The sequence below is a fragment of the Cervus elaphus genome, chromosome X (genome assembly GCF_910594005.1).
Source record: "Cervus elaphus chromosome X, mCerEla1.1, whole genome shotgun sequence".
NCBI classification, from domain to species: domain Eukaryota; kingdom Metazoa; phylum Chordata; class Mammalia; order Artiodactyla; family Cervidae; genus Cervus; species Cervus elaphus.
The window spans coordinates 30,558,197-30,574,420 of NC_057848.1; the positions used below are offsets into that span (position 1 = coordinate 30,558,197).

The 16,224-nt window shown below is 38.6% G+C and overlaps 1 protein-coding gene across 2 annotated transcripts in view; it reads right to left on the bottom strand.

Annotated features, from left to right (window-relative positions):
• Positions 1-16,224, bottom strand: part of NUP62CL (nucleoporin 62 C-terminal like) — an 86,009-nt gene that overhangs the window by 40,393 nt on the left and 29,392 nt on the right. For both annotated transcript variants that reach the window (XM_043897690.1, XM_043897691.1), the window contains exon 2: positions 301-404. In XM_043897690.1, coding sequence (XP_043753625.1) covers positions 301-358 — 58 coding nt within the window. In that variant the 5' untranslated portion in view covers positions 359-404. The remainder of the gene's footprint in view (positions 1-300; positions 405-16,224) is intronic.

Genomic DNA, 16,224 nt, shown 5'->3' on the forward strand with positions numbered 1-16,224 from the left:
ACTCCCACTCTTCCTATTCCCATTAGCTTCAAGAAGTTGTTTCAAAACATTACAATGTTAATGAATTATATGCTTAAAATCATCACATTAAGCTGTAATAATCATGTTAATATAAAATTCACAGTGGAAGCCATGATAATTAGGTTCTTAAGCAAAGCTACTACTGATATCAGCAATTACAGATGGGATCAAGCATAATGATAACTTATGAGATGTCTGAGATCCATAGCTTATACTGGCAAATTGAGTTAAATGGCCTAATGCAAAGTAATAGTATTTTCTTTGCAACCAGTAACTTACACAAGGGCCCAGTAGCAGCAGTGCAGGTAGAAGAATTTGAAAATGAGGTAAATAGCATGGTACTTGAACTAGCAGCGGCAGCAGGAGTAGATGCTGGAGTAACCCTAAATTAAAGTAACAAGCAAAAAAAAAAAAAAAGTCAAAATCATTTTTAACAAGTAAACATCACTATAACAAACTTTACTTATATAGAGAAATAACAAAGCAAGGAAAATTAAGTAACGTGATATTTAATAAGTATGACATAGTAAAATCCTGATTTAAAAAATAGTTCATCAGTACTGATTAGTATGGGCTTCCCAGGTGACTCAGTGGTAAAGAATCTGTCTGCCAGTGCAGAAGATGTGAGTTCAATCCCTGGGTGAGGAAGATCCCCGGAAGAAGGAAATTGCAACCCACTCCAGTATTCTTGCCTAGAGAATCCCACTGAGAGGAGCCTGGTGGTTTACAGTCCACGTGTGTGCTCAGCCACTCAGTTGTGTTCAACTCTTTGTGACTCCATGGATTTTAGCCCACCAGGCTCCTCTGTCCATGGGATTTCCCAGACAAGAATACTTGGGCTTGGTGGCTCAGAAGGTAAAGAATCTGCCTGCAATGCACGAGACCTGGGTTGGATCTTTGGGTTGGGAAGATTGCCCTGGAGAAGGAAATGGCAACCCATTCAGTGTTCTTGTTTAGAAAATCCCATGGACAGAGAAGCTTGTCGGGCTACAGTCCATGGGGTTACAAAGAGTCGGACACAACTGATCGACTAACACTTTCACTTTCAAACACAGGTTACATATTGTATGATTCTATTTATATGAAATGTCCAGAAAAGGCAAATCCATAGACAGAAAGTATAATAGTGGTTAGTTATCAGGAGCTGGGAGGAGAGGGTAATGAGGAGTGATTGCTAACGGTTACAGGGTTTCTTCTAGGGATCATGAGAATGTTCTTGAATTACATAGCAGTGATAGTTACACACTCTGTGAATACATTTAAAAAAAAACACTGTTTTGTACATTTCAAAAGGGTGAATTTTAAAATAAATGAATTATACCTTAATTATCTCATTATTTTAAAAATACATGGATCATCTCAATAGAAGCAGAGAAGCATTTGAGAAAATCCAACACTTTTTCATGATGAAAACACGCAGCAAACTAGAAAAAGAAGGGAACTTCTTACACGTGATTAAGGCTATTTATGAAAAACTTACAGCTAACATCATTCTTAATAGTGAAAGACTGAATACGGATGTCTGCTTTTACCACTTCAACAATACATAGGAAGTTTTTGCCATGACAATTAAGCAAGAAAACAATTAAAGGACACCAGATTGCAAAGAAGAAATAAAATTATCTCTATTAACAGATGATATGATCATGAATACATAACAACCTAAGGAATCCATAAAAAAATCTATTAGAACAATAAACAAGTTCTGCAAAGTTGCAAGATACAAGATCAATATAAAAATAAATTACAATTCTATTTATTATCAATGAACAATCCAAAAATGAAATTAAGAATATTTCATTTATGATTATTCAAAATGAATAAAATAGTTATGAACAACCCTAACAAAAGAAGTGCAAGCCTTGTATCCAGAAAAACAAAATATTACTGAGAGAAAGACATCCTAAATAAATGGAAAGATCTCATGTGCATGGATCAGAAAATTTTATATTGTTAAGATGGTGTGGTAGACAGAAAAATGGTCCCCCAAGGATGGTTACATCCTAATATCCAGAGACTGTGAACATATTACCTTATTTGACAAAAGGGATTTTATAGATGAGGTAATGGTTAAATTGGTTAAGTAACTTGATATAGGGAGTTTATCCTGGATTATCCAGGTAAGCAAAACTAAGGACATGAATCCTTAAATGTAGAGATCCTTTCCAGGCTGTGGTCAGGAGAAGATGGTGACTAAACAAGAATGGTCAGAAAGATGGTATAAATGGCCACCTAACACTTGAAATCATACTTAATGTCATCAGTCATCAGGGACTTGCAAATCAAAACCACAATGAGATACTATTTCATAGCAACTAGAATGGCTAAGGGCTTCCCTTGTGGCTCAGCTGGTCAAGAATCCGCCTGCAGTGCAGGAGACCTGAGTTCAATACCTGGGTTGGGAAGATCCCCTGGAGAAGGGAAAGGCTACCCACTCCAGTATTCTGGCCTAGAGAATTCCATGAACTGTATAGTCCACGGGGTCACAAAGAGTCAGGCACAACTGAGCGACTTTCACATTAAAAAATCAAAAAGAATGGTTAAAGTAAAAAAGACAGATAATATCAAGTGTTGGCAAGGATATGGAGAAATTGGAAATCTAATGCAATGTTGATAGGAATGTAAAACAGTGTAATCTCTTCAATAAAACTGTATGGCACTTTCTCAAAGTGTTCAACATAAAGTTACCATATGACCCAGTAATTCCACTCCTAAGTACATAAACAAAAGCTATGATAATATAGATCCACACTGAAATATGTATATGAATGTTCACAGCAGCATTATTCATAACAAAGGATGAAAGAAATCAATCCAAATGAATATCAACTGATGAGACGATGAATGAAATGTGGTATATTAATACAATAGAATTTTATTTGGCCATAAAAAGGAAAAGAAATATAGATATATGCTAAAACATGGATGAGCCTTGAAAACATGCTAAGAGGCTAATCACAAAATACCATATATTGTATGATTCTATTTACATGAAATGTACAGAACAGAGCAGTCTATAGAGACAGAAAGCAGATTTGTGGTTTCCAGAACTGGGGTAAAGAAAGAATGGGCAGTGACTGCTAAGGTGCATGGTGTTTCTTCAGTGGATGATGAAAATGTTGTAAAACTGACTTCAGTAATGGCTGCATAGCTCTGTGAATATCCTAAAAAACAACTAACTGTGCACTGTAAATGGGTAAATTATGTGGTATGTGAATTATACAATAAGTCTGTGAGAAAAAATAATAAATAGAAATCTGGAATAAAGTTTCAGAAAACATTACTTGGCCGCTTGCTTGAAATTTTAAAATAAAAACTATAAAAGAAATAAAGTTTGAGAAATCAAGTACATAAAGACACAAATAAGATTAACTGGTTAACAGAAAACAGTTTATCTTTTCATCCTCACTATAGATCACTGCACAGGGCACATGATACTAAGTGCTCAATAAATATTTGTGCTGAATTGAACCAACCATTTCCAGACTCCAATACATAATTACAGATATTCTTCTTCCTTTTTAAAAGGGAAAAAAGTGCTTAATAAGTAATTGCATTTGAATCTATTGCTGCCTACATCCAACCGTTAAACAATTCATGACAATAAATAAGACCCTGCTATCCAAAACATGTAGGGCCACTGGGGGTTTGGGGAAAGGGAGGAGATGCTGGGAAGGAATTGGGAACATTACCACCTACCTCCAACTATCATGGGGAATTTCCCTGGTGGCCCAGTGACTAAGACTCTGAGTCCCCAATGTGAGGGGCCTGGGTTCGAACCCTGGTCAGGAAACTAGATCCCACATGCAGCAACTAAGATCCTGGGTGCCACAACTAAGACCCAGTGCAGCCAAATAAATAGATTAATTTTAAAAACTGAAGCCTATTATACAGAGTGAAGTAAGTCAGAAAGAAAAACACCAATACAGTCTATTAACACATATATATGGAATTTAGAAAGATGGTAATGATGACCCTATATGCAAGAAAGAAAAAGAGACACAGATATAAAGAACAGACTTTTGGACTCTGTGGAAGAAGGCAAGGGTGGGATGATTTGAGAGAACAGCATTGAAACATATATATTACCATATGTGAAAGAGATCACCAGTCCAAGTTCAATATATTAAACAGGGCACTCAAAGCTGGTGCACTGGGACAACCCTATTGGATGGGATGTGGAGGGAGGTGGGAGGGGGATTCAAGATGGGGGATGCATGTACACTCATGTCAATGTATGGCAAAAACCACTACAATATTGTAAAGTAATTAGACTCCAATTAAAATAAATAAATTATTTTAAAAAATGGAGAGATATTCCATGTTCCTGTGTGGGAAGAATCAATATTGTGAAAATGACTATACTACCAAAAGCAATCTACAAATTCAACATGATCCCTATCAAATTACCAATGGCATTTTTCACAGAACTAGAACAAAAAATTTCACAAGTCATATGGAAACACAAAAGACCCCGAATAGCCAAAGCAGTCTTGAGAAAGAAGAATAGAGCTGGAGGTATCAACCTTCCTGACTTCAGATTATACTACAAAGCTACAGTCATCAAGACAGTATGGTACTGGCACAAAAACAGAAACACAGACCAATGGAACAAGATAGAAAGCCCAGAAATAAACCCATGCACCTACTGGTACCTGACTTTTGACAAAGGAGGCAAGAATATACAATGGGGCAAAGACAGCCTCTTCAATAAATGGTGCTGGGAAAAGTGGACAGCTACATGTAAAAGAATGAAATTAGAACACTTCCTAACACCATACACAAAGATAAACTCAAAATGGATTAAAAACCTAAATGTAACACCAGAAACTATAAACAACTCTTAGAGGAAAACATGGGCAGAGCACTCGATGACATAAATCAAAGCAAGATCCTCTATTGACCCACCTCCGAGAGTAATGGAAGTAAAAACAAAAGTAAACAAGTGGGACCTGATTAAACTTAAAAGCTTTTGCACAGCAAAGGAAATTATAAGCAAGGTGAAAAGACAACCCTCAGAATGGGAGAAAATATAGCGAATGAAACAACTGACAAAGGATTCATTTCCAAAATATACAAGCAGCTCATACAGCTCAATGCCAGAAACACAAACAACCCAACCAAACAGTGGGAAAAGACCTAAACAGACATTTCTCTAAAGAAGACATACAGGTGGCTAACAAACACTTGAAAAGATGCTCAACATCGCTCATGATTAAAGAAATGCAAATCAAAACCACAATGAAATATCACCTCACACAGGTCAGAATGGCCATCATCAAAAAGTCTACAAACAATAAATGCTGGAGAGGGTGTGGAGAAAAGGGAACACTCTTGCACTATTGGTGGGAATGTAAATTGATACAGCCACTATGGAAGATGGTATGGAGATTTCCTTTAAAAACAATGAATAAAACCACCGTATGACCAGCATTCCCACTCCTAGGCATATATCCTGAGGAAACCAGGGTTAAAAAAGACACACGTATCCCACTGTTCATTGCAGCACTGTTTATAATAGCTAGAACATGGAAGCAACCTAGATGTCCATCGGCAGATGAATGGATAAAGAAGCCGTGGTACATATACACGATGGAATATTAATCAGCCATAAAAAGTAACACATTTGAGTCAGCTCTGATAAGGTGGATGAACCTAGAGCCTATTATACAGAGTAAAGTGAGTCAGAAAGAGAAAGATAAATATCATATTCTAATGCACATATACAGAATCTAGAAAAATGGTATAGAAGAATTTTTTTACAGGGCAGCAGTGGAGAAACAGACACAGAGAATAGACATATGGACATGGGGAGAGGGGAGGAGAGGGTGAGATGTATGGAAAGAGTAACATGGAGACTTACATTACCATATGTAAAATAGATAGCCAACAGGAATTTGCTGTATGGCTCAGGAAACTCAAACAGGGGCTCTGTATCAACCTAGAGCGGTCGGATGGGGAGGGAGGTGAGAGGGAGGTTCAAAAGGGAGAGGATATATATATACCTATGGCTGATTAATGTTGAGGTCTGACAGAAAACAACAAAATTCTATAAAGCAATTATCCTTCAATAAAATAATAAAAAGAAAAAAATTTAAATGGTTGCATTGCATTGTTTAAAAATATAATAAAATAAAATGTATATCATAGAATATCCTTATGTTTCATTTAAGAGAAGCACCAGATGTATAACATATTTATTTTTAAAGAAATAACCAATTATCACAAAGGTGTTTTAATATTTCTAAATCAATACCTATCAGTGAGACTAAATTTTTATCATGGGTTTAATGGTTACTTTAATTTCTTCATTTGAAATTGCCTATTCATATCATCTACCCATTTTCTCATTGGATTAATGTCTTCTTATTACTGATTTTTTAATAAAAGTATATATCAAAGCTATTTAGTCAAATGTTGCAAGTACTTCCCAACCCCAGTTTGTCATTTGCTTTTCTTACTTTGTTTTTATTTTTTATGTAGTCAAATCTTTCCACTGTTTTCTCCTTTATGGTTTATGCCTCCATATCATGCTTCAAAATTCCTTCAAACATATGAAATGTTCAACCTCATTTTTAGGAGAAAATCACAAATTATATTTACCTTTAGAACAATTTTACCTAATATATGGGAAGAAACTAAAAAAAAAACTATTAATACACTGTTTGAGGACACTGTGAAGAAAGGGGCAACGTCTGTGATTTCTAATGGGAGTGTAAACTGGTATAATCCCTATGGAAAATAAGTGGCCAATGTTTTAAAAAGTACAAATGCATCTATCTTTTGAATCAGTAATACTTCTTTTGGAAATTTATCTACAAAGATACACATCTGTAAAATGACATATAAAATGATATCCATTGCACCACTGTTTATATTAGCAGAAGAGGAAACAACCCAAACACCCACCAGCAAGGGGCTAGATAAACTATAGTGCATGCAGAAAATGTATGATGCTATAAAAATTCTGAGGAAGCTCTCCATATATTGACTGATGTGAAAAGAGCTACAAAATGTTTAAAATAAGTGTATAAGCTTTAAGTTTAAAAAGCAAGGTACAGTGTGTAGAATATACTATTATTTACATTTTTAAAACAAGCAGAGGGCTAAGAATATATATTTTTATTTGCTAGCAAAGCCATAAAGAAAATTTGGAAGGATATATACAATTACAGTGGTTAGCTGAATAGAAGGGGGGAGGGGCAGGGAGTAATACAAGGTAGATGGGGGACAGTATACTTATTTATACTATGTTTATAGTCTTATTCTTGAACCATTTGACTGACTATATTATATATTTTTAAATTATACTTCAATAAATGGCCCTCTCTCCAACCCAACAATTATTATTTATACATCTTTATATTCATATTTATACAATTTAAATATTTATGGTTTCATTTTCTAGCTTTAATTCACCTAGCATTTCTTTCAGTTAATCTCTTTAGGCAAAACATAACCCACTTCCCCCAAATCACCTGGCTAGCCTGCTACTGCAATTCATTTATTCACTATTCCATCCTCTCTCTCCAGAATGGAAATGTCATCTTCATAAACCCAGGATTGATTCTCTACTTTAAAATTTTTCACTGATTTTCCTTTCTGTCCTTGTTCTACAAGAGATTTCCAATTACTGAAGCACTAGAACTCATTTATTTTTATATTAAATGTTTTAAATGTACAGTCAGATAATAAACTTACAATATATTTTCATGTTTTTCTACAAGCAAGCTGTCATTACTTTCCTTAAAAAACAAGAGATGACTAATCTCATGCATTTATCCCCTCCACTTAAACTTTAGAATCCCGTCAAGACTCTCCTTCTTTTCCTTCCCCCAAAGATTCCCACTGTGGTTTTATAAGAATCATATTAAATGCATCAATTAATTTGGAGCTAAATGACATTCTTATACTATTGAGTCCGTGTATTCTTCATTTATTCATGTCTTCTCTTATATGCCTCAGTAAACTTTTATGGTTATCTTCATATAGGTTATGCACATTTTTAAAGTTCACTCTTAGGTAGGTACTTCATACTTCTGGTTGAAATTGTTAATGGGAACTTCCTCCATTATATTTCCCAATTACTACTGTTTAAACATGGGAAAGCTACTGTTTTTTGCATTATTTATTTTGTAACTGGCTGCATTACTGAAACCTCTTCACTAGCACTAATTAAATTTACATTTGATTTATGCCCGTATTTTAAAATCTTGATCATGTGTCTCAGATACTGGCATAATATCAGGAGCCTGACCTTAAATCAAATACCCAGAGGTAACTAAGGAAACAAATGCCATTTAATATGACTTGCTTTCAAGCTAAAGCCTTACTCTTTATTGAAGAGGTTTCAGTAATACGGGTCAGTTACAAAATAAATAATGCAAAACCAAGAGCTCTTTTTTTAAAAAAACAGTCTCATTTTCCTAATCATAGGACTACAGCAGAGTTTTTCAACATGGCACTGGTGACACTGGACCCGATAATACTTTATGGCAGAGGGCTGTCCCATGGTAAGATATAAGGCTTGTATATTTCGTCTTGTCCCTTTTCCTAAACCCCTCGTAACTTCCTAAGTAAGGAGAGAGACAGAAGCTTATTTGGGTTTTCTTCACAGTTCCAGAAACAGCTCCAGGAGCAATAAAGGTTTCAATCACACCTGATTTATGTTAATGAGGTGAAATTTAGAAAGCCCCTCAGGCTGAGAGGCTGGTTACCAGAGGAACCAACAAAGTGATTCAGTTTAGTTCAGTTCAGTTCAGTTCAGCCACTCAGTCGTGTCCAACTCTTTGCGACCCCATGAATTGCAGCACGCCAGGCCTCCCTGTCCATCACCAATCCCTGGAGTTTACTCAAACTCATGCCCATCAAGTCGGTGATGCCATCCAGCGATCTCATTCTCTGTTATCCCCTTCTCCTCCTGCCCCCAATCCCTCCCAGCAACAGGGTCTTTTCCAATGAGTCAACTCTTCGCATGAGGTGGCCAAAGTACTGGAGTTCCAGCTTCAGCATCAATCTTTCCAATAAACACCCAGGACTGATCTCCTTTAGGATGGACTGGTTGGATCTCCTTGCAGTCCAAGGGACTCTCAAGAGTTTTCTCCAACACCACAGTTCAAAAGCACCAATTTTTCGGCGCTCAATTTTCGTCACAGTCCAACTCTCACATCCATACATGACCACTGGAAAAACCACAGCCTTGACCAGATGGACCTTTGTTGGCAAAGTAATCTGTCTGCTTTTTAATACGCTATCTAGGTTTGTCATAACTTTCCTTCAAAGGAGTAAGTGTCTTTTAATTTCATGGCTGCAATCACCATCTGCAGTGATTTTGGAGCCCCCCAAAAATAAAGTCTGACTCTGTTTCCACTGTCTCCCCATCTATTTCCCATGAGGTGATGGGACTGGATGCCATGATCTTAGTTTTCTGAATGTTAAGCTTTGAGCCAACTTTTTGACTCTTCTCTTTCACTTTCATCAAAAGGCTTTTTAGTTCCTCTTCACTTTCTGCCATAAGGGTGGTGTCATCTGCATATTTGAGGTTACTGATATTTCTCCCAGCAATCTGGATTCCAGCTTGTGCTTCATGTAGCCCAGCATTTCTCATGATGTACTCTGCATATAAGTTAAATAAGCAGGGTGACAATATACAGCCTTGATGTACTCCTTCTCCTATTTGGAAACAGTCTGTTGTTCCATGTCCAGTTCTAACTGTTGCTTCCTGACCTGCATACAGGTTTCTCAAGAGGCAGGTCAGGTGGTCTGGTATTCCCATCTCTTTCAGAATTTTCCACAGTTTATTGTGATCCACACAGTCGAACGCTTTGGCGTAGTCAATAAAGCAGAAATAGATGTTTTTCTGGAACTCTCTGGCGTTTTTGATGATCCAGCGGATATTGGCAATTTGATCTCTGCTTCCTCTGCCTTTTCTAAAACCAGCTTGAACATCTGGAAGTTCACGGTTCACGTATTGCTGAAGCCTGGCTTGGAGAATTTTGAGCATTACTTTACTAGCGTGTGCGATGAGTGCAATTGTGCGGTAGTTTGAGCATTCTTTGGGATTGCCTTTCTTAGGGATTGGAATGAAAACTGACCTTTTCCAGTCCTGTGTCCACTGCTGAATTTTCCAAATTTGCTGGCATATTGAAGGCAACACTTTCACAGCATCATCTTTCAGGATTTGAAATAGCTCAACTGGAATTCCATCACATCCACTAGCTTTGCTCATAGTGATGCTTTCTAAGGCCCACTTGACTTCACATTCTAGGATGTCTGGCTCTAGGTGAGGATCACACCATTGTGATTATCTGCGTTGTGAAGATCTTTTCTGTACAATTCTTCTGTGTATTCTTCCCACCTCTTCTTAATATCTTCTGCTTCTGTTAGGTCCATAACATTTCTGTCCTTTATTGAACCCATCTTTGCATTAAATGTTCCCTTGGTATCTCTAATTTTCTTGAAGAAACCTCTAGTCTTTCCCATTCTGCTGTTTTCCTCTATTTCTTTGCATTGATCTCTAAGGAAGGCTTTCTTATCTCTCCTGGATATTCTTTGGAACACTGCATTCAAATGGGAATATCTTTCCTTTTCTCCTTTGCTTTTCACTTCTTGTCTTTTCACAGCTATTTGTAAGCCCTCCTCAGACAACCATTTTGCCTTTTTGCATTTCTTTTCCATGGGAATGGTCTTGATCCCTGTCTCCTGTACAATGTCACGAACCTCCATCCATAGTTCATCAGGCTCTCTATCAGATCTAGTCCCTTAAATCCATTTCTCACTTCCACTGTATAGTCATAAGGGATTTGATTTAGGTCATACCTGAATGGTCTAGTGGTTTCCCCTACTTTCTTCAGTTTAAATCTGAATTTGGCAATAAGGAGTTCATGATCTGAGCCACAGTCAGCTCCCGGCCTTCTTTTTGCTGACTGTATAGAGCTTCTCCATCTTTGGCTATAAAGAATATAATCAATCTGATTTCAGTGTTGACCATCTGGTGATGTCCATGTGTAGAGTCTTCTCTTGTGTTGTTGGAAGAGGGTGTTGGCTATGACCAGTGTGTTCTTTTGGCAAAACTCTATTTGCCTTTGCCCCACTTCATTCCATACTCCAAGGTCAAATCTGCCTGTTACTCCAGGTGTTTCTTGACTTCCTACTTTTGCATTCCAGTCCCCTATAATGAAAAGGACATCTTTTTTGGGTGTTAGTTCTAAAAGGTCTTGTAGGTCTTCATAGAACCATTCAACTTCAGCTTCTTCAGCGTTACTGGTTGGGGCATAGGCTTGGATTACTGTGATCTTGAATGGTTTGCCTTGGAAACAAACAGAGATCATCCTGTAGTTTTTGAGACTGCATCCAAGTACTGCATTTCGGACTCTTTTGTTGACTATGATGGCCACTCCATTTCTTCTAAGGGATTCCTGCCCACAGTAGTAGATATAATGGTCATCTGAGTTAAATTCACCCATTGCAGTCCATTTTAGTTCACTGATTCCTAGAATGTCGACATTTACTCTTGCCATCTCCTGTTTGACCACTTCCAATTTGCCTTGATTCATGGACCTAACATTCCAGGTTCCTATGCAATATTGCTCTTTACAGCATCGGACCTTGCTTCTATCACCAGTCACATCCACAACTGGGTATTGTTTTAGCTTTGGCTCCATCCCTTCATTCTTTCTGGAGTTATTTCTCCACTGATCTCCAGTAGCATATTGGGCACCTACCAATCTGGGGAGTTCCTCTTTCAGTATCTTTTCATTTTGCTTTCTCATACTGTTCATGGGGTTCTCAACGCAAGAATACTGAAGTGGTTTGCCATTCCCTTCTCCAGTGGACCACATTCTGTCAGACCTCTCCACCACGACCCGAGCATCTTGGGTGGCCCCACATGGCATGGCTTAGTTTCATTGAGTTAGAGAAGACTGTGGTCCTGTGATCAGATTGGCTAGTTTTCTGTGATTATGGTTTCAGTGTGTCTGCCCTCTGATGCCCTCTCAGAACACCTACCTTTTTACTTGGGTTTCTCTTACCTTGGACGTGGGATATCTCTTCACAGCTGCTCCAGCAAAGCGCAGCCGCTGCTCCTTACCTTGGACAGGCGTATCTTCTTACGGCCACCCCTCCTGACCTTGAACATGGAGTAGCTCCTCTTGGCCCTCCTGTGCCCGCGCAGCAGCCGCTCCTTGGAGGTGTGCTCCTCTCGGCCGCCGCCCCTGACCTCGGGCCTGGGGAAGCTCCTCTCAGCCACCACTTCTGCGCTGTCGCAGCCTGGCATTCTCGGTCACTACCCCTGACCTTGCGCTTCTGCGCGGTCCATCGCAGCCAACGCGCTTCAACTTTTAGCCTAACTCTCTGACCTCCCAGGAGAGGAGAGGAACTGGAGACTGAGTTCAATCATCAGAGGCAAAAGATTTAATCATTTATGCCAACATAATAGAACCTCCATCAAAACCCTAAAGGAAGGGGTTTGGAGAGCTTCTGGGTTGGTGTAGGTGCTAGGAGGGTGCTGGTGCCTGGAGAGGACACGAAAGATCTGTGCTGATCCCCGATACTCAGCCTTACAGCATCCCTCTATTTGGCTGTTCCTAAACTGCAGCATTTATAATGAGCCAGAAATTGTAAGCCAAGTGTCTTCCAGAGTTCTTTGAGGTGGTGAGCATCATAACTGAACTGTAGAACACCCAGCTGGTGTCTGGAGAGTTGGGAGAATTAGTTGGTATGGGAAGAACTCCCACATATTTGGTATCAAAAGTGTTGTGTGTTGAGGACTGTAGAAATTTCCTTTATGTGCATTGCAAAGTATTAAGCAGCATCCCTGGGCTTTACCCACTAGATGCAGGAACACTTACACAGTTTGGAAAACCAAAAATGTTTCCAGAGGGACCTCCCCGGTGGTCCACTGGTTAAGAATCCACCTTCCAATGCAGGGGACGAGTTTGATCCCTGGTCATGGAACCAAGATCCCATATGCAGAGTGGCAGCTAAGCTCACGTGCCATAACTAGAGAGAAGCCCCAGGGCCCCAACTAAGACTCGACATGGCCAAAAATAAATAAATAAATAAATAATATTATTTTAAAAGATTGTCTCCAGATAATGCCAAACATTCTCTGGGAGAGGTGGCGAAAATTGCCTCCACTGGACAAGAGGAAGAGTTCAGTATCACAATTTTCTCCATCTAGTGCTATAAAGATAACATAATCAGCCTTAATGTCTTCATGTTTATGAATACAGGAAAATATCAACTATCTTAATAAATTGTTGACCATAGAAAGTAAGCATGATTTTTTTTAACAGAATAGGGGAAGGTGGCCTTACAAGATAGTGGCACTTGCTACAATAACAAAATGGTGATACTAGAACAAGAAAGGACAGATCAATAGAACAAAATAGGATGCCCAGAAGCAGAACTAACCATATATAATAATTTGGTGTATGAGTAAGATTTAATTAAATGAAAATTTAAATCTTCCCTATTTTCCAGGAAAATGTACTTTTCCCTATTCCTCCTCCTACATACAGCTAAAACCGCTGGACATTATATATAAAACAAACAAGAAACCCTGAAAGGTGGAGACAAGAAGGCAAATTAGCTAGGGATCTTGAGACCCAAGAAACACTGTGGTAATGAATTCCATAGGTTTTCTTTCTGTCTTATACTTCCCAGGCATGGAGTTGAATAGGCTGGCCAGCAAGAAACAACAATGGGTATAGAAAAACAAAACCCAACAAAAGCCTGCTCTTTAGACAAAAGACCGAGACAGACCAATAAGACAAAACTTTTAGACAATAACCACTCTCCAGTAACCAAACACCACAGGAAAAAAGTGTGGTCTCACAACCTACCTATCCCAGAGAACAGCAAGTGAGGAGCCTAAACTTCTGCCACTGTGAAGCTACAGTGAGGTGTCTCAACATCCCAGCCAGGATAGTATCAGAGGAGGTCAAGTAGGGAGCCAGGATGTCATCTCTGCCAGCAGTTAATGAACCATGTCCTCACAGTGTCAGGGGAAACCACATCAGAAGCAGGAACTCCCACTCTCACCCAGCAGGAACTAGCAGACCTTTGCTTCCAGTAGCAATGGAGACGAACTGGCGAAAACAATGTTCTACTCCCACCTTACAGTAACACAGCAAAACCCTTCTTTCTCATGCCAGATAAACCCAGCTAAAGCAAAAATCTTCTATCTGATTTAGAGTCTCATAACATGATCCAACCAGTCCATCCTGAAGAAGATAGGTCTTGGGTGTTCATTGGAGGGACTGATGCTGAAGCTGAAACTTCAATACTTTGGCCACCTCATGCGAAGAGTTGACTCATTGGAAAAGACCCTGATGCTGGGAGGGATTGGGGGCAGGAGGAGAAGGGGACGACAGAGGATGAGATGGTTGGATGGCATCACCCACTCAATGGGCATGAGTTTGAGTGAACTCCGGGAGTTTGTGATGGACAGGGAGGCCTGGCGTGCTGCAATTCATGGGGTAGCAAAGAGTCGGACACGACTGAGCGACTGAACTAACTAACTAACATAATATGTCCAGGTTTCAGTTAAAAATCACTCATACTACCAAGAACCAGAAAGATCTCAGATGGAATTTTAAAAGACAACACCAAGATGACAAATGTTAAAGCATCCATGATAAAAATGCATCAAAAAGAAATTACGAACACACTTAAAGCACAAGAAAAAATAGCCTTAGCAAAAAAAAAAAAAAAAAGAAGAAGAAGAAACAAAAGTCTCTACAGAGAAACAGAAGACAGAAAAAAGAGCCAAGTGGAAATTTGAGATAACCAGGTAACCAATAACCAAAATGCAAAGTTAAAGTCAAGCAAAAGGACTCAGCAGTTGACTAGAGGGGATATCCTAGATTAGTGATCTTGATGACAGAATGATAGGAATCCACACCAAGACACTTAGTAATAATTAAATCTCTGAAAATTAAAGTCAAAGAAGAAATATTGAAAACAGCAAGAGAATAATGGCATCTGACCTATAGAGGAAAAATTATTTGAATGACAAATAGTTACACAAACTGAGGTCCATCCATACCATGGAACACCATGAAGCAATAAAACAAAAAACACACATGTAACAATCTGGATGATCTAAAGAAAAGTATACTGAGTGAAAAAAGCCATTCCCAAAAGATTATATGCCATATGATTCCATTCATACAACATTTTAATTTATTTATTATTTTTGGTTGCACTGGGTCTTCATTGCTGTGTGTGGGCTTTCTCTAGTTGTGGAGAGTGGGGGCTACTGTCTGTTGTCGTGTGCAGGTTTCTCACTGTGGTGGCTTCTCTTGTTGCAGAGCACAGGCTCTAGGCATATGGGCTTCAGTATTTAGGGCATGTGGGCTCCGCAGTTGTGGCTCGCAGGCTCTAGAGCTTGGGCTCAGTAGTTGTGGTGCACACAGGCTTAGTTGCTCTGCGATATGTGGAATCTTCTGGACCAGGGATCGAACCTGTGTCCCCTGCATTGGCAGGTGGATTCTTCTCCACTGCACCACCACAGAAGCCCCATAAAACATTTTTGCAATGACAAAATTATAGTAATGGAGAACAGATTAATGGCTGCCAAGATTAAAGAGTATGGGAGCAGTAGAAAAGTAGGTGTTGCTATCAAAGGGTAAATTGGGGAATCCTAGTAGTGAGAAGAACTATTCTATATCTTGACTACCAATATCAACATCCTGGTTGTGACACTGTACTATAGTTTTGCAACATGTTATCACCCGAAGAAAATGGACAAAGGGGATGTGGGTGGGATCTCTGTATTTTTTCATACATACATTTCATACATACATACATTTCTCATACATGAGAATCTATAATTATGTCAAAATAAAAAGTTTAATTTAAAAATTTAAAATCTTTTAATATCCATAAAATTCTAAGAAAACTAAAACAAACAAATGGGGGAAAATAATTATTTTGGAGGTGGATGGGAATTACATCTATCTTCACTAATGTCTAGCAGAAATTGAGCACTTCCCTTAATTATAAAGGTAAACAAATCACAAAGGTTAGCAGTACCTGTGATTTTTGTCACCAACAGAAATCACAGGTATGAAAATACTTCTTATACAAATATCAGAGTTAAGATGTTGCAACTGCATATAAACAAGAAAAAAGATAAGCACCATATTAGAAAACTGAGCAGGGAAATCCCTGGTGGTTGAATGCTTAGGACTCCATGCT